This window comes from Protobothrops mucrosquamatus, unplaced genomic scaffold (assembly GCF_001527695.2).
Source record: "Protobothrops mucrosquamatus isolate PMUCROS unplaced genomic scaffold, P.Mucros_1.0 scaffold115, whole genome shotgun sequence".
Taxonomy (NCBI): Eukaryota; Metazoa; Chordata; class Lepidosauria; order Squamata; family Viperidae; genus Protobothrops; species Protobothrops mucrosquamatus.
Genome location: NW_015386487.1, coordinates 163,215 through 181,703, shown reverse-complemented (window position 1 = coordinate 181,703; position 18,489 = coordinate 163,215). Strand labels below are relative to the sequence as shown.

General features: G+C 46.5%; 1 protein-coding gene across 1 annotated transcript in view; it reads left to right on the top strand.

Moving 5' to 3' along the window:
* Window positions 1-17,690, top strand: part of USP28 (ubiquitin specific peptidase 28) — a 24,049-nt gene extending 6,359 nt beyond the window's left edge. Inside the window, exons 7-26 of the mRNA XM_029283513.1 lie at window positions 365-502; window positions 811-884; window positions 1,978-2,054; window positions 2,209-2,357; window positions 4,240-4,367; window positions 4,478-4,573; window positions 5,345-5,506; window positions 5,790-5,908; window positions 6,506-6,576; window positions 7,597-7,825; window positions 8,497-8,688; window positions 9,314-9,453; window positions 9,605-9,790; window positions 10,642-10,737; window positions 11,682-11,860; window positions 12,152-12,230; window positions 12,562-12,641; window positions 13,472-13,595; window positions 14,601-14,796; window positions 16,411-17,690. Of these exons, the coding sequence (XP_029139346.1) occupies window positions 365-502; window positions 811-884; window positions 1,978-2,054; window positions 2,209-2,357; window positions 4,240-4,367; window positions 4,478-4,573; window positions 5,345-5,506; window positions 5,790-5,908; window positions 6,506-6,576; window positions 7,597-7,825; window positions 8,497-8,688; window positions 9,314-9,453; window positions 9,605-9,790; window positions 10,642-10,737; window positions 11,682-11,860; window positions 12,152-12,230; window positions 12,562-12,641; window positions 13,472-13,595; window positions 14,601-14,796; window positions 16,411-16,586 (2,691 nt within the window). The 3' untranslated portion in view covers window positions 16,587-17,690. The remainder of the gene's footprint in view (window positions 1-364; window positions 503-810; window positions 885-1,977; window positions 2,055-2,208; window positions 2,358-4,239; window positions 4,368-4,477; window positions 4,574-5,344; window positions 5,507-5,789; window positions 5,909-6,505; window positions 6,577-7,596; window positions 7,826-8,496; window positions 8,689-9,313; window positions 9,454-9,604; window positions 9,791-10,641; window positions 10,738-11,681; window positions 11,861-12,151; window positions 12,231-12,561; window positions 12,642-13,471; window positions 13,596-14,600; window positions 14,797-16,410) is intronic.
* The last annotated feature ends 799 nt before the right edge of the window (window positions 17,691-18,489 follow it).

Sequence of the window (18,489 nt, the reverse complement as noted above, 5' to 3'; positions counted from 1 at the left end):
ATGAACTCTGATCTAGAGAGACGATGCTGGGGTTGCTGGCCACCCCATAAAGGCTTTCTCTTGAATTTTTATTGGTGGTAAATTTGGAGAAAATAAACAGGTTGGGGTGCTGTTGAATAGCCCAGGTTGTAACTAGAAGGGAGCATGGTGATGCCAGTCTCTTTCCTCTTGGCTGCAAAGCCAGCCCATACTAATCCATAATGTGCCCTAGTTAGTTTTGGCTTAGATGGTTTATAAACGGAATCTGGGTTGTGTGAATTGTGCACCACCAATCACTCCAGCAGATACAACTTCTGCTGATCTAGTACCCATTCTTGGCCTGTTGTTTCTCTGCTTGTTTATGGCACCTCTTGTTCTTTTGCAGGAAAAGAGGAACATTGCATTCATGCAGGAACTCCAGTATCTCTTTGCTTTAATGCTGGGAACACACCGCAAATTTGTAGACCCAACGACCGCCCTTGAACTTCTGAAAGGGGCATTCAGGTCTCCCGAGGAGCAACAGGTGAAGGTCTTCCCAGGTCTGGGCGGCCACTTGGCCCAGGATCACACTTGGACTATGCTGTACAGCAGTGTTTCTCAACCTGGCTGACTTTAAGATGTTTGGACTTCAACACCCAAAATTTTTCAGCCTGCAGAGATTTAATTTGAAGGCAGTTCACAACTCTAACATACAGAAACGTTATAAATTTAAAGCCATTTTAAAATTAAAAATTAAAGTCATCCAAGGTTATGTAAAAACAGCGAAGAAAACTGTTCAGGGTAAACGTCTCCACAAAGTAACGTTTGATGTTCCCTCTGTCTCCTTTTTAGCAAGATGTGAGCGAGTTCACCCACAAACTCCTGGACTGGCTTGAAGATGCTTTCCAGCTGACAGTGGATGTTGAGTGAGTCTGAAGGAGCTTCGGTGATCATTTTGTGAAGCTGCCCAATTGCCAGAATTTGCCGCGAAGAAGATTAAAAAAACCAAAACCAATGCCTGTTTGTTTTCCACTTTGTAGGGTGGTGTGATTCTCTCTGCTACAGCAAGGTGTCAGGGGGCTGGGTGGGCCTGTGGGCGAACCTGAACGATGTAAAAGTATATTTCTGACTTCAAGTAACTTGACCTGTTCCGAGCACCTGAGTTAAATTATCAGGGATCATGAGCTCCAATACAGTTGGCTTGTAACCAAATGAACTCTTAAAATTCCTGAGGTCTCAGGTTTCACACCCGGACTCACTATGACTAAGCACTGTACATTTTAGTGAATTGACACAACATCCCATCATGTATGGCTGTTTAGGACCTCCCAGGAATGGTTGAGCTCTGGCTGAATTCCTGATTGTAGCCGGCAGCTCTCTGCCTATAGGAAGCCCATATGTGGCGAGAAGGGTTCGACTCTGTTCCTCTATGAGGGCTTCTCGTGGAAATGGGGGACCCCTTGAAGGGAAAAGCATATTGCATCCTGAGCTCCCATCTGCCACCCAAGCTTGATGAAATCCAGATGAATCCCCCAAAAGCCAAACATGGGGAAAGCGCATTGCTTAGCTTCTAAACAAGTCGCCTTGGCGATTAGCCTTGTCAACCTGTTTTCTAGAAAAATGGTGAGTTTGCTTTCAGAATAACAGTTGGAAAGGACCTTGGAGGTCTCCTAGTCCAACCCCTGCTCAGGCAAGAGACCTATGCCATTTCAGACAAATGTTTGTCCAGTCTCTTGTCCAGTATTGGAGCACCCACAATATCAGGAGGCAAGTTGTTCCATCGATTAATTGTTCTGTCAGGAAATTTCTCCATAATTCTAGGTTGGGACTCTCCTTAATAAGCTTCCCTTTGTTACTTCTTGTCCTGCTCTCAGGTCCTTTGGAGAAGAGGTTGACCCCCTCTTCTTCATGGGGGCCCCTCAAATATTGAAACGCTGCTGTCGTGTCACCCCGGGTCGTCCTTTTCATGAAACTAGGCATACCCAATTCATGTTCCCTTGCTTTCTCCTTCTGTGACAGGAATTCCCGGGACAAATCGGAGAACCCCATGGTTCAACTTTTTTATGGGACTTTTCTAACTGAAGGGGTTCACGAAGGTAAGCTGGAAGACCTTGCAAATTGTCATGGAAGTCTTCTCAGCGCTGTTGCTGGCTCCTTCGGTGTTTTTCTACCACACTTAAAAAGACAATCTGTTTGGGATTCGGTTTTGTTCTCCTTAAACTGATGGGTGTCCCCCCCTCCCTTATTTAGGCAAGAGGTTTTCCAAAATCGAGACCTTTGGCCAGTATCCCCTGCAGGTTAACGGCTACAAGAATTTGCATGAATGCTTGGAAGGAGCCATGGTGGAGAAGGAGAGCGAGTCGGACCCTTCCAAGCAGACGGTGACATATACGCAAGAGGTTAGTGTTGTGGCATTTATACAACTCACAGGGAGCCAGAACAGACTTGATAGTTACCAACTTGAAAACATAGAATATGATGTACGAGTGCAGGCTGGAGTTGAGGGAATGTTGTGGAATGACTTAACGGCATGCAGTGTGTGACCTTTATATTTCATGCGTTGAGTCTTGAGTGCGAGTGTGATAAAAATATTTTTCTTTCTGTTGAAGCCTGCCTGTAGGAAAGAGCCAGTGCCTCCGTATTTTCGGGGGATAAAACTACAGTTTTTGATTTAATGGTATGCTTTTCCTGTCTATAACTTTGTCTTGTATCTGGGTATATGTGGCACTTTTTTTTTTCACTCTCCAAAAATCATCTACTGATTTTAACTTAAATCATAAAAATGATCCTTTTGCTTGCATCTGATATACTTGAAATCTGTTCAGAACTATCCTAGTTTGCTTCCTGCCGGCCGGCTGAGGAATTCTGGGAGTTGAAGTCCAGGCTTCTTTGAGTCCCCAAGGTTGAGAAACACTGGTGTAGAGAAAAGAAAAGAATTCAGGATTTGCACACTTTCTAAATCTGCCTAGGAGATGTTAACCAAAGCATTGTAGTTCAGTTTGTGGTCTGAAGACTGTATATATGGAGAATATTTAAAGCATCCAAGAAACTTCAAAGGTGCTTTTTTGAAAGGCAACTGGACAGGATCTCACCTTCCAGCCAAAACTGATGAAACTTCTTGGATGGGGAAGCAAAACAATTTCAAAGAATAAAGTAAGAAAGTCCAATTGCCTTTTGAAAAAGCACCTTTGAGGCAACCCTGACCTGGATGGCTGAGAAACTCCATAGGCATTCACCCAAGGAAGCCTTCCCATGGTCACTGTGGGAAGAAGCGTAATAATTCAGCTTTCACATGGGTATCCAGGGGAATCTGAAGGGCTCCAGCTGCCCTGGGAAACTTTGAAAATGGGTGGCTGGTTTAGTTAAAGGCACTCATTTCATTTCTTCTTCAGTGATATAAACAAGGAACTTGGGGAGGTTCTCTCCGATACACTGGAAAGAGTAAATGTTACAGCACCTTCTTAGAACAGACTAGCCACAAATAGCTTCCAAGGGGAGGTGCAGTTTTAATCACGAGGAGCCCGTCTGGCAGCAGATGAGAGGAGTCTATTAAAAGCTGGAGTTCGTGGCAGGGGTTTTTCCAATAGGGCTTGTAGAATTGCAGAGAAACTGTTCTCATCCCATGTTCAGTTTGAAATGGTTTTGTAAAAATTAGAAAATAGTATTGGGACAGGAGTTGGCTCTGGAGCACCTGTGTAGCAAGTTGCAAACGTCCCTCTCCATTTTGCAGTCCTCCAGAATGGATGAGCCTGGTGACCTTCGGCTTTTTAAATATATTTTGAGGGGTGTGGAAAGTAAGTGGGAATGGGGAGTACCAAGTTTGCCCCCTAAAACTTCCAGCTCTTCCTAAAAAGCGTCTTGGCCCATCCATTTGCAGCGTGCAATTCTAATTCAGTGTTTCTCAACCTGGGCCACTTTTAAGATGGGTGGACTTCAACACGTATATGCTGTGTTGGCTGGTGAATTCTGAGAGTTGAAGTCCACCTGTCTTAAAGTGGTCCAGGTTGAGAAACGCTGCTGCCAATCAGTTGAAGTTCTGTTCATCTGCTTCCTGATTAGCAAGTGGTTTGTGGGAGGCCTTAACTATCTTGAAAATACACTGATTTTTCACCAAAATCATACAATCAAATTTGCTGAACTCAAATAGTGATTCCTCTTTTTCTGGGTCTGACTTGAAATGGGATCCAAGTAATTGTTTTTCCTGCTTGTATATTGTTAATGAAAAAAAGGTGGTTTATAATTAGCATCCATGTATCTGAGCTTGTTGCATCTCTGTTTCAGCGCTGGTTTACAAAGCTGCCCCCAGTGCTGACCTTTGAACTTTCCCGGTTTGAGTTCAATCAATCCCTCGGGCAGCCAGAGAAGATTCACAACAAGCTAGAATTCCCGCCAGTCATTTACATGGATAGGTAAAAAAAAAAAAAAGCTTTGTGGCTTGAGACTTTCAAACCTGCAAAAAAGATATTGTGGGTTTGCGTTAAGAGAGAGCATGCAGCTGTCAAAACTATGTTTCCTTTAGGTTCATGTATGGCAATAAAGAAATTATTCAAGCTAAAAGAGAAGAGATCGGGAAACTGAAAGAACAGATGAACGTTCTACAGCAGCAGTTGGAAAAGTAGGTAGTCTCCCTCAAACTCTGAATTTTGCCTTGCGGATTAGATGAGCTGAAGCTCAGCCAGCCGGCATCTGTTTCCCACTTTCTTGTCAGGGAGAAAAACCCAGCTTTCAGCTTGTCTGTCCGTCCTTGGACAGGGGTATTGTGATGAAGCTTTTTAGAAGCCTCTACCCATGTAGATTTATTTTAGATTTTCTGGAGAGGTGCACAAGGTTGTTCTTCAGATATAGACAGCCAACCTGCCATCCCTTTCTGCAGCTGGCCAGCCCATTCTCTGTTCGGCTGCTGTACTGCAGGCCCGGAAGGAAAGGCTTCTGTCTCTTGTACCATTTGAAGAATCTGTTCGAAGAGGCCCAGGAGCAGGACAGGACTTATATCCAAAAATATCAGTCGTCAACCATGTTCAAGGGGTAAAGGAAAATAACCCTTTTATCACTGGTGTAGTTTTGAGCCCTGGTGGCGCAGTGATTAGAATGCAGTATTGCAGGCTAACTCACTGCCACCAGTTCGATCCTGATCAGCTCAAGGTTGACTCAGCCTTCCATCCTTCCCAGGTCGGTAAAATGAGGACCCAGATTGTTGGGGGCAAATATGCTGACTCTGTAAACCACTTAGAAAGGGCTGTATAACATTGTGAAGCAGTATATAAGTCTATTAAGTGCTATATTGTTATTGCTGTTTGATCCCGTTGAAAGGGAAGGCCTTGCTAAATTGAGTTAGGGAAGACTGATGATTTTGAAGTGGGTCTGATGATGGTTTGCTCCTAATTAGGTACCTGAGATACGGTTCCGGCACAGACCGCTTCCCTTTGCCGGATATGCTGCAGTCAGTTCTTGAATTTGCCAGGACCAAACTTTCCTGCGCAGCAACTATGACAACAGCAGAAACGAAGGCAGAAAAAGAATCATCGGAAACGCATAGCCAGCCAAGCAGGTAAAACTGGGCCAAGCTTGGTGTGGCTTTCCATCATTGCTGCATCTAAATTGAAACAATCAGATGATAAATCCGATTGTTTTGCCTCCTAGAAATTATGCCGGTTTGGCGGGGGGGGAGAAGTCTAGAAACTCAAAGAAAAATGCATGTAGGTCCCGATCAGCTGCATTTTTAAATCCATCCTCCTGATTTCCATCTTGTTGCCATCTCTGGCTTTTGAGTAGCGCTAGCAGCCCAGGCCGAGAGGCAGCAGCTGATTGAGCCCCTCTTTCCCTCCACCCAGGCGCCCAGGGGAGACGTCAGATGAGCCCCTTCCTCCTCGGGCCATCTCCGAAGATGAGATGAGTCTGGTCATTTCCTGCCTGCAGCAGTGGAGGGAGGAGGTTGAGCAAGACATGGAAGGTCTGTGCCCAGAGATTTCACATTCATTCAAGAGTTGCTGTTTAGCAGCTGAGATTTTCCTATTTGCATAAGGGCTGATCTCCATTCCGTTCTTACCCGAACTGGAGAAGATGGCAAGGTATTGACGCCATGTACCTGTCACAGTATTAAGTCTCTTTTTTTATGTTCATGGGATGTGATCAGGAAATCATAACTGATCTCTCTCGGAGCATTTTGCAGTTTTCATGGTCGGGACTAAGGCTGAAGTTTCCTTGGCAAAGGACAACACCTTGTCTGTCCAAAGAGGAACATCTTCAAACTCTTGAATCATCCAGGTCGCCTCTCTAGATCCAGCCATCATTCAGGGCCAACCTTTCCCTGAATATGAGCATTGCCCCAGTTTGTCTCCAGGGAGGGGAATGGGTTCTTTGCCTTGCTTTCCACAGAATGTCCTGACATGCAATTGAGGACATCTGTGATCAATCACACATCTCTTAGGTGGCCTGATTGCACAACTAGTTGAGAAGCATCTTTAGAGATTGGTAAAGCGAATCTTACCTTTTCTTTAAGAAAACATAACTGTTGCTCGCTGGCTTACTGTTTTGCTTTGATTAACAGACTTGAAGACTTCCATGCTGAGGCTTTCTGAGTCGATGGATCATGTCTATGCTGATCCTCAACTCTGCCAGGTAGGGTGTCTGCCAGTCTTCCTGGTTGTATGAGCACTTCTGACCTCGTATTGGCACCGGTTCCCCAGAAATAAAATCTTGTCATATAAGAGAGAAATTCATGGTTGAATTAATTAATACTTTCCATTTTTTCAGATAAGGTAATTTGTTCCTCCATATAAAATTAGCCTGGAGGTCTCAGACTAAATTTCCAGGATTTAATTTGGGAATACCTGGGAATTCAGACTCTATATTCTCCTACAAACAATGACTTTACCTTGTTGTTGAAAATGATTTGTTCATGTCAGTCATAGCTAAACCACAGGCACTTGCATCTGCCTGCTGGTTTTTGCCACGCATTGAAATGCAAGGTGGAACTTCTGAGTATCATACTGGCATGGTTGGTTCACTGTTGTCTTGCAAAAGAGGCTGAGCATTTTAATGGAAGAGCTGGAACCTCCTGGGTTTTTTTTGGAGAGCTCCTACCTTTTCTCTCTAGTACATGAGTCTCCAAACTTGGCAACTTCAAGACTTGTGGACTTCAGTGCCCAGAATTCCTCAGCCAGCCAAGATGAGGAATCCGAATCCTGGGAGTTGAAGTCCACAAGTCTTAAAAGTTGCCAAGTTTGGAGACCCCTGGGTTAGTACATAACAAAGAGGAGCTTGGGCGTGTTCTGGATTGTACAGTGTTTTGCTGTTCCATCCCCAGCAGGACCAAACGTCAAGGTCCTGTTAGTTGCAAGAGTTCTCTCTGGCGAATGGCTTCCACTGAGTGCCACTCGGTTGGACGTGTCATTGGTAGCTGGCCCTGGCCCTGACTGTTCTGGCCACAACGGTCTCTGCAGCCCTGCTTACCAACATCTAAAGCCTTGTTGTTCCCCCAGGAAAAGAATCTGTGCTAACCCTTGATTATATGAATGGATCATTCTTAACAGGCGCAACAGCTGAGAATTTGCCTCATCAAATCTTCCCGTGGTCATGTTACTTCACCTGCTAAAAATAAACCTGAAAACCGATGATGTTTGTGTATGTGTTTTCCAGGTCCCTTATCGCTTGCACGCTGTGTTGGTCCACGAAGGCCAGGCCAATGCTGGCCATTACTGGGCCTACATCTACGGCCTGCCTCAAAAGACCTGGCTTAAGTACAACGACATCGCCGTGACAGAATCCTCCTGGGAAGAACTGGAAAGGGATTCATTTGGCGGCTTGAAAAACGCTAGCGCCTATTGCCTCATTTATGTTAGTAAAAAACTACCACACTTTGCAGCAGGTGAGGATCTGAACTCAGTTCTTGGTGATGCCTCTTCCCTCTTGGGGGCTGGATGCCCCTGGATAAGTTAAGAAGGGCTGCTTGAGAAGAGCTTTCCTGTCCTCTGGTTAGGAGTGGACCATGGTCTCCTCTTCTGTACCTTTGTGGAGGAGATATGCATCCCTTGAAATGAATGGCCCTTGGGGAGAATCTATCTCTCCATCCTGGTTCTATGTATTTGGGATGGAAGCAGCCTCACTTTAGTTCCAAGAGGAATAAACTTAGGATTCGGTAAGCAGCCTGGGGCCAGTTGGAGACGGCAGGGGCAAACCACTTCCGAAAATGCTGCCAGGAAAACTGGGTGAATTTGTCCAGGCAATTGCCAAGAATCGAGACTGACTTGAAGGCCCAAATATACATAGAGGCAGTTCATAAATTGTTGGGTTGCGAAGGCAGGAAAGAGATGGGACCCTGTACTCTTCATTTATTAGGTCCTGTACATGCACACAAGGCACCACAAGTCCGTTCTCAACAACTGGTCTTTGATGCTGGAGACCGTATATAACCATCATGACCGCCAGTAGCAACTTGTGGCCCCAGCATCCCAATATAAGAGCAAAGGGCAGGTTGCAAACTACGAAAGTTAACCACGTGTCTTGCTTGAGGACCCTCTGCTTATCTTTCTTTGGTAGTTTATGATGATGGGCAACCAGAGAGAGAAGTAGAAGTGCTGCCTCTGGAACTTCAGCGTTACATCGAAGAAGACAACTGGAGGGTAGAACAGGAGATGGCTGAACTGGAAGAACAGTCCTGCAAAATGGCCCAGATAGAGCAATCCTCGTCCCCTGTGGAGTCCCAGAACCTGTCTTCTGACTCAAGCCAAGGTGAGAAAAAGGCCCACTCCGTTCAGAAACCCTACCAGCAAACAGGGAGTGAAATTGCAGGCCAGGAAATGATTGTCACACAAAAAAGCATAAAGAGCTTTGATCAGGCTAAGAGAAACACATTTGTGGGCCTGTGAGCAGAGAAGAGCACAAGATATTGTTCCATCTGTTTTGGGCGGTTCCCTCAAATGTACTAGAACTGCCTTCTTGTGTTGCAAGCTTACCTGTGTCTGTGGTTGCAGCAAGAGAATAAACACTAAGGGTTCTAAAGCCCACGAAGGTTGTGGCCCTGGTTCCAGAAGGAGACCCCCCTTGGATCAGAAGGTTCTCATTGACTCTATATGGGTAAAACGGAGGTGACCAAAACGTGTGTGATCCTTGCAGTGAGTCCTAGCTGGGGCAGGCTCCTAAATTTACATTTCCCCCTGAATCTTCCCTACGCTAAATGTGGGTGCTGTTTAGTAGCTCCTTTTTTTCTGGAAGTCTTCTGGAGACTACCCCAGTCTTTCAAAATACCAGCATCCTTTAGCTGCAGATTTGGATCCTGCCAACCTCAACAGCTCCCCGTAATATCTTTGGGAAGCATAAAACCTGGAAAATTCCTCTCCGCTCTTTCTCCTTCCAGAACACTCCTTCCCCTGCGAGGGTGGGCCGCATTCGCTCTCCTCTGAGCACGCCGTGATGGCTAAGGAGCAGACTGCCCAAGCCATCGCCAAGACGGCCGATGTCTACGAGAAGGATGGCATCCCGGCCGCTCTGGACCAGGTGAGAGTCCTCATCGGTGGTCCTCTTCCTGCCTGTCCTGCTGAGCCTCTTGCCCTCCTTGGGCCTCTGTTGCTGCTCCTCTTGCCTTCCTCTCACTCCCTTCTCCTCCTCCTCCTCCTCCTCTCTCACCCCCCCCCCGGTGCTGCCGCAGCCCAAGGAGGCAGATCCAGAGAAGGCCCCCTCAGAGGAAGGCAGCCCCACGGCGCAGGCAGAAGAGCCCCAGGAAGCGGAGCGGATGGAGCCTTCTGCCCCACCCAGCTCTCAAGTCTCGGAGGTGGAGATCCCCAGTGTGGGGAAGATCCTCGTTAGGTCAGATGCGGACGGCTATAACGAGGAGGTACCTTCTCTGCCCGGGCAGCCCTGGGAGTAGAGAGCTCGGGTGGCCTGATTGGGAACTGGGGAAACTGGATGAGTCGCCCCTGCCTTCCAGAGCCTCACAGGGTTTATGTGCAAGAAACTGCCCGACCACTGGCCCCAAGAGCTGTTCTGGTCCTGATGGCCTCCTTCCCAAAATGGAAAACCCCAGCCACACTTTGAAACTTCCTCTGCTGTCCCATGCAGTTTTATTGATGGCTGGCTATCAATATACAACTGAGCTAATATCATGCAGCATATCCGGGTCTGCCTGTAAAATGTGATTGTGCTGTAAGGAAAGGCTACGTGGCTCCTTATTTTATCGCTTTTGGTTATCTGTGTGGTCCGTAGTGCTCTCTGAGCTTGGTTGGGATCTTGCATTATATTTCATGACCCAGCTAGGTAACGTCATCAGTAGTAGAAGAAGTGCAACCCCACTCCCTTTTAGCAGTGATGATGTTACCTAGTTGGTCATGAAATTTCTGCAAGATCACAACCAAGCTCGGAGAGTACCAAGGACCCCACATTTCAATCCTGAGCTATAGAGATTGTCTTCTGTCAGTTGCCTTCCAAGGATCTGGATATGGGGACCCACCCAAACAATATCCTCCCTAAGCTGAACTTGGCTCTTTTGCTTGTGGGATAATGGAGAGCTTGTTTCAATCCAGCCTCTTTCCTCCCTCCTGTCTCTCTCTCTCTCTCTCTCTCTCTCTCTCTCTCTCTCTCTCTCTCTCTCTCTCTCTCTCTCTCTCTCTCTCTCTCTCTCTCTCTCTGTCTCTCTCTCTCTCTGTCTCTCTTTCTTTCTTTCTTTCTTTCTTTCTTTCTCCGTGGCAGGTGATGCTTAGTCCCGCCATGCAAGGGGTGATCCTGGCCATTGCTAAAGCTCGTCAGACCTTTGATCGCGATGGGTCTGAAGCAGGGCTAGTCAAGGTAGTACTTTACACCTAAGCGCACATGTCTGTTTTTTTCTGTCCACAAGGTGTCTTCTCTGGGTCAGGGGCCTGTCTGCCTTGCTTCCCTTTTTTGTCTTGGAATGGGATGGGATGTAGAAGCAGGTGGTGGCCAGGTGGCCAGCTGGATGCCAGGTTCTGCAGGAGTGGTGCTTTTGTCCTTTGGGGGGAGAGTTTTAGGTTTAATATGGCGTTGATCCAGTAGAGAAGAAGCGACTTATTAAAAGAAATGGAAGCCAGAGGTGATTACTTGCTTTGCCTACTAATGCAGTGTATCTGTTTGATATCTGAGCCCATTTCGTATTTATAAAAAATTCTAACTAGGAAAGGTTCATCTTCCGGGCTGAAATTCCAAAAATCTGGAAGCCTTCTTGATTCAAAGCAGAAAGTAGGAGTTATCCAACTCCTTTGTGGAAATCCTTTCCACAGTTAGAAAAAATAAATCTTCAAGATAAACTTCATGAATTGTTTATTCATCTGTCCAAGATCACATACACCTTAAGGTGCCCATTAGCATCTGAAGTGACCATTGTGTTTTACAACTGTAGGAATTCTAGACACTTAGAATACATCTGTGCTATACAAGCAGCCTTTTCTGATCAACACTGAAGAGCAATAAAATAGGAAAACACCAAAAAATAAACAGTGAGCTAAAAAAAGCTATTGTAGACTATCATAAAGGGTAATCACTTCATCTTTATGACTGGAACTGATTACCTGTTCAGGATGTTTGCTCATGCTACTAACTTAGAGATTCCTGTGCTTTCTCTGGCGCATCCAGCAGGTTCCTGTAGATTCCTGTCGCATATCAGGGACAAAAAAAATCTCCTTCCCCTTGAAATCAGCTGCAACACAAAGGAAGAATCTGTGTTGTGGATTCATAATGAGCCAGAATGATAACGTTTCGACCACCAACTTCCCCAGGCATTCCGTGAAGAATACTCCAGACTCTACTCATTGTCAAGAGAGACCCCAACGCCCCAGAGTGACCCCCGCCTTCAGCATGTCTTAGTTTACTTGCTGCAGAACAGCGCCCCCAAGCAGGTGGTGGAACGGACCCTCCTGGAGCAGTTTGCAGACAGAAACCTCAGCTACGATGAAAGGTTGGTCCAAAGCCGGCGGAGAGGGACGCGATACCAAAAGAAGAAGTGATTTGTAGCCCACAGTTGAACTTTGGAGTCCTTGATGCTCTCTGAGCTTGGCGGTTTGCTTGCAGAGGTTTCATTAGGGTTGGGACAAGCATGAGACATAAAGGAACCATCATCAGGTTCCAGGCATTGGAATTGCTGGAAAACCACATCCTCAGTTTTGATGGAAGCAAATTAAATTTAAATATTTGTCTGGATGCCACCACCTGGATTCCCATTGTTCCTTCTCTCTGTTCTGGGAAACAGGTCAATTAGCATTATGAAGGTGGCACGAGAAAAGCTGAAAGGAATTGGCCCAGATGAGGTGGACATGGAAGAGTACAAGGTAAGAAGCCCTGGCTTTCAAACCAGACACACAGATACAGAGCATTTGTGAAAAGCAGGCTGGCTCCCGATTCTCTGTCACAGCCTGCTCTGTTGAAATAGCACTTGTGCAGTGCTGCTTTGGGGAGGCTGAGCGGGTCCAGTAGCTCACCTTTAGCCACACGATGCCCCTAAATGGAATAACTGACCTCAGATGTGGCTTGGCATCACCTGGGGAGGCCGGAGACCGCCTGGGGCTGCAAGCAAGCCACGGCAGGGCAGAAGCACCAAGAAGGGAGGGGAGGAAGTTGAACGTAACCACCGCCAGGCTTGTGTTTTCTGTTTCCGGGCAGAAATGGCACGAAGACTACAGCTTGTTCCGCAAGGTGTCCGTTTATCTCTTGACCGGGTTGGAGCTGTATCAGAAGAACCAGTAAGTTCCTCAGCTGAGATTTTAGGGGCGGCTCAAGACTTCGGGCCTGTTGAGTTGATGTTTCGACAGACGCACCGTGTAAGGTTGTCAATGTGTTGTGCGTGGTCCCCACATGTCTTGAGTTATTTGCAAGTGGGCAGAGTTGGGTTTGGGCCGCTCTGCCTCTGTTTTATGCACTTAGCTGAATTGTTGTGCGGTTTTGTACAATATGAGGAGAAACTACTCAATTTTAATAAGCAATAATAAAAGTTCTGTTTTGTCCAGAAAGCTGAATCTGTGTGACTCCAAACACCTTGAGCATTCTCATGAAAGATTTGTTGGGAACAGAGGCAGGCTGTTCAAATTCCTCCTGCACTTGTGAAGTTGCTGGTACTCCTACCTTCTGCTACTCCTAACTGGATCAAAACAATGATGTATTTCTGGTGATTTTAAGTTCAGAAAGACATTCTAAAACTTCTTTACTTCACTTCAACTCCCCTTGATAAAGCCTTTTACCTCTAGAACAGAGGTCCCTAACCTTTTGGGCACCAGGGACCATTCACATGGAGAGAGGTTTTTCCATGGACCGGAGAGTGCATGGTTTTGTATGCTGCCTGCATCCGGCGGATGGGGCTTTGCTTGTCTGTGCAGACCGGTTGCTGGCATGCCGCAGCCCGGTACTGGTCCACAGACCAGGTGTTGGGGACCCCTGCTCTAGAATAAACCAAATAAAAATGATGGTCCGAGGGTGGAGCCGTTGTGGGCTGTCTGACACCGGGTATGTTTGTATCCATCCATCACAGTGGCTGGACGTGAGGCACATACCCACCCTTTTTTCTTGCCCTCTTCAGGTACTGCGAGGCTCTGACCTATCTGGTGTACGCCTACGAGACCAACTCCGTCCTGCAGGCCAAAGGGCCCAGCCGGGGCGCGGACTCCGCCCTGATCGCTCTTTACAGAAGGAAGTGCCTCTTGGTGGGTATTCAGGGGACCCCTCCCCTCCTTCCCCCTCTGTGGAGCCTGTGGATCGGAGGCAGAGTGTTCACATCATTCCTCTCGCTGTCGTCCGGGTTTAGGTTGAAAATGGGATATTGCCAAATGCTCCTTACAGGCAGTCCCCGACTTACAACAGTTCATTTAATGACCGTTCAAAGTTACAACAGCATTGAAAAAAGGGACTTATGACCATTTTTCACACTTATGACATTGCAGCATCCCCGCAGTCACGTGATTTACATTCGGAAACTTGAAAACTGACTCACATTTATGACAGCTGCAGTGTCACGTGTTCCCCTGTTGTGACCTTTTGACTAGCAAAGTCAAGGGGGAAGCCAGATTCACTTAACAACCATGCTACTCATTTAAGAACCACAGTGATTCACTTAACAAATGTGGCCAGAAAAGTCATTAAATGGGGCAAAAGTCACTTAACAAATTTCTCGATTAATAACATAAATTTGGGGGTCAATTGTGGTCATAAGCTGAGGACTGCCTGCCTTTTCAAAAGATCGTATCAGGTGCCTGCAAATGGTTATCCTTCCAACCTGCCCCTCTTAATTTAGAAGTTGTTTAAAATTTGGAAGCATACACCAGCTAGACCAGTTTACCTTTGGGGTAATTCTTTTGGCTATTTCCTTTTTTTTTTTTTCAGCCCTCCCTGGCAGATTCTGTATGCAACAGGTTCTCTTGATGGCTGGACTTCAACTCCCAGAACTCCCCAGTCATCTTCAAGTGGCCACATTTGACAAACACTGCACCAACTCAGCCTTACTGACCTTAAGAGGCGTGGCTGACTGGGGAATTCTGGGAGTTGACCTCCGGCCATCTTCAAGTGGCCAAGCTTGAGAAACTCTGCTTTCTAGAAAAGGAACAGCTGGGCAAAATACCCATGCTCAGTTGTTTTAAAACGCGCTGTCTGAATGCTGGGACGGGCCTCTCTGAGATCTTTACCAACCGACTCCTGACCCTGCTTTGCTGCAGAGGCTGAACGACGCCGCAGCTGCCCTCTTTGAAAGCAGCAATGGGAAGGAAGTGGACGAGGGGGTGAGCGTCTTGAACGAGCTGATCATCCCCTGCATGCACCTTATCATGAACAACCATGTCTCCAGAGACGACCTGGATGCCATTGAGGTCATGAGGAACCGCTGGTGCGCCTACCTGGGAAAGGACGTGGGTGGTAAGAAAAGTGTCCTGGGCACGACGCCAACTTTCTTCTACCTACTTTAGTTGCCTCTCTGTGTTCTATTTGTTGGTACTTGTAAGAAAACATCTGCATATTGATGCAGCTTGACTTTATCTATTGGGCTCTCTTCTTCTTCTTCTTCTTCTTCTTGCGCCATATCTGTTATCGGACGTTGGCGATCCTGAAATACAAGTAAAAATAAAGATAGTAGGACAATGGGGAAGGGGGAGCGGAGAGTGCGAAGTGTCAGTTGAAAACAACAGAAAAGCATTAAACTTCCAATTTTTTTCAGTGAAGTAGAATAAAGGTAATAATATTTCAGCCTCAACTTTTTAGTTTTGCATACTTGGAATACACTAGCCATTTCTATCGCAACAAACTTACCTAATCAGCAAATCAGGATTGCATTTTTTTTTCCTGTCAGAAGCACAACATCTAGAAGCAGTTTCCAAGCAGAGATAAAATTGGATTTTCTTTCATAAAAGGAGTTAATTTAGCCATCTCTGCTAGCTCTATCAACGCTGCAAAGGTGGCGAAGATGATGGAAGATTGGATTTCCCTCTGGAGAGCCACTTTAGTCATGTTACATTCTGTGTTGTTGATAGTCCTGGATATATTCAAATCACAGACCTGGAATTCTCTGTGACTTTTAAGAGGATAAGCTTGTCAACTGATGGTTACTCCAGTGCAAGCAAGTTTCAGCGGCTTCCTCTATTGAGGGAGGGGGCATGCCTGAGCTTGCTTCTTGGTGAGGAGTTGCAGCAAGCATTCTCTGTGGCCTGAAGTGGTTAGGTGCACATTTGTGCACCCAGGATAGTACTTGTTACTCCATTTTCATGGCAGCAGGCTGAGCCTGGTGATCCAGTTGCTCGGCTGAGCCAGGAAAAGTGCAGCCCGTCAAGTTTTCTCACAGAAAACTTGAGACAAGAAATCGTACAGCTGGAAGGCAGGTGGCTCTGCAGAGGAAAGGCTTATTCTTGGGAAACAGAAACAGCTAAAGAAAATACGGTCATCTGGAACCTTAAGCTGCTGTATTTTTTATTTAGGTAGAAATTTCTATAGCTGCCCAACCCACTGAATGCAACTCTGGGTAACCTACAACCAACCACCACTAAAACAATACAACAAGCATTAAAACAATTAAGCATAAAGAAAACCAAGATTGTGGGGGAATAAAAACCGCCCAAAGACAAAACAGCCATTTCACAAGCTCCCCCTCTCGGGGGGTCTCTGGGGTTCCTGGCAGGGATGGGGCTAACCTCCCCTTGGGGTGTTCCAGAGGGCAAAAACCGCAGCTGAAACCCCCCCCCCTTCCAGGTTCCTCTAGGTCATGGGTGTCAAACTCGCCACGTCATGTGACGTGTCGTGACATATCACGACTTTTTGCATGGGGTGGGTGCGGCTTCAGTATGATGAAACTGGCCCGCGGGCTGGCAGTTTGACAGCCGTGCTCTAGGTGAAACTCTTTGGCAGGCCTGCCACATGCCTCTCCTGCTGGACCTGAGGGACGGGCAGAGGTATCTCCTCCATCTTATGGAGCTACTGAGAAGCTACTTCAAAGGAGCCAGCTTGCTGGTTTTCCATAATGTTCTCTTTCTTCCCCTGCAGAGAAGCTGCAAATGAAGCTGGGTGAATTTCTGCCCCGCCTGCTGGATTGTTCTCCGGAAGGAGTGGTTCTGAAGGAGCCCCCCAAGATCCGCCCCAACTCGCCCTACGATCTCTGCAGCCGGTTCGCAGCTGTTATGGAGTCCATTCACAGGGCCTCGGCGGTGGCCGTGAAATAAGGCAGCGAGCCCTCTCGGCTTAAACCCTGGAGGCCCCTGAGCCCCCCAGGAGTGGAATCTGGGGGGGCAGACAACTCTGGGAAGGCTCCTCGAGGAGAGGGACTGTGCTGAGAGACTCCACTGTCAGCCTGAACAGCGATGCGGTGCATGTCTAGGGAAGAGCTGGCAGGTGTGGGGCTCTTGGACATGCACCAGTTGCATGCAGGCATGGGTTTTGGAACGCCCAATGAGGTTCCCCGTTAATGATTGACTTTAGTTCCTGCAAGGAGCTTGGGAGCGTTTTTGGAAGAACTCTGCCACTTTAAACTAAGCGTTGTATATAGACAATTCCATCTTGCCGAGTTGGTGCTTTATCTGGCCAGTGGTTTAAGGTGCTTCTTGAGAGCATTCTGTTGTGTGGACCCCTTTAACTTTAAAGGCACCTGCCTGCCACCCGTGCTGGTCTCCCGTGTGTTGATTTGGCACTGCTGGGCTCCATGAACGGATCAGCCCACGGCAGTGCAACTGATTGTGAGGAGGACTGCGTGGAATACTGGCGAGGGGCCCTTGACCCTCGCTGACTTTCAAGCATAGCAAGTTCAGGCATAAGTCATCGCCAGGAGGTTAAATAGCACGTGGGGCAGTTTTGGTAAAGGAACTTTAATTGTAAACCAGGTTTACTTGCAGTGACACAATACATGTGTTAGCAGTCCATCTGCTCTCTTAGGCAGCCATTCTTATGGGTGAACCACTTGGCATGCAGATGCTGCCCTGGCTGCTGGTTTAGGAACTGGCATTTGTGCCAGGGGAGGAAGAGGAGGAGGAGGAGGACAGTAATGCAGAACCAGCAGAAGGGAGAGATCGGAAGCAGCTTCCTTGAACCTTCCCCCAAATAATTTCTTGAATGTCAATCACCGAAGTTTAATTACTAGGGTAGTATTGGCAAAGTACGCACTGAAGTCAGGATAAAACCAAGTTGAATAAGTCACACTTTTAATGGTTATATTTTTCCTCAAGATCTTTTAAAGCAACCTGTTTTTATTAGAATGCTAACAAATTGAGATGAAAATACAAATCTGATGAGATTTCTGGTTTCAAAGTGCAATAAATATTACCCTAAAGATATTTGTAGTTTTTTCTATCCCTGAAAAATACAGTGTCGTCTTCTCTTAACTTTCAGCAATAATTTTGAAGCCTTAAGGCCTGCCCCTTGCAGTTATTTCACACACAAAACCCAACAACCTCTTAATTTCCTTAGATTTGGGGAATAAATAAATTGCTTCATCACCTCTGGCTGTAATCCTCAAAGAAGTTGACTGGGTGCCAGTGCATGCCTCTGATTGCAGAAGGTTGAATCTAGAACTGTTTTGAAGTTGAAAAATCTTCCTACATGACCTTTCTGTAGAAAATGGTGGTGCAACAATCCAGCTGTTGTGTCTCCTGTTGATGACAGGTTGCCTTAAGAAGGCATCAAATTCGAAAGGAAAGTTCACTGAACAAAACAAGGCTCGCTCCTGAATTCATCCCTGGAAGCTCCCCTAATGCCTTGGTTTATGGACTGCTTCCTTCTACCCCCTTCTGAAACAATTATCAGGGTATCCCAAAGTCTCCACTCAAGATTACTGATCTGTCTCTTATGCAAAGTAAAAGAGTTCCAATTTCTTGTAAGCCCTTAATTGCTTTTTTAAAGCCTAACAATGCTTGTTGAATGGACCTTTATTTTGCAGACATTCTATCCTCCTTGACCAACATTCCTTCCATCAGTAAACGGAATGTTTTTAACCTCATTCTTCTCCAAAAGATTACATGTGGGGGCAGGGAGGAGAAGAAAGCATTTTTCTTCTACATCAGAGCAGATACAGGCTCAAGTACCCTCAAACAGTACATACTCAATACATTCCTTATTTGCAATTATGGACAAAAA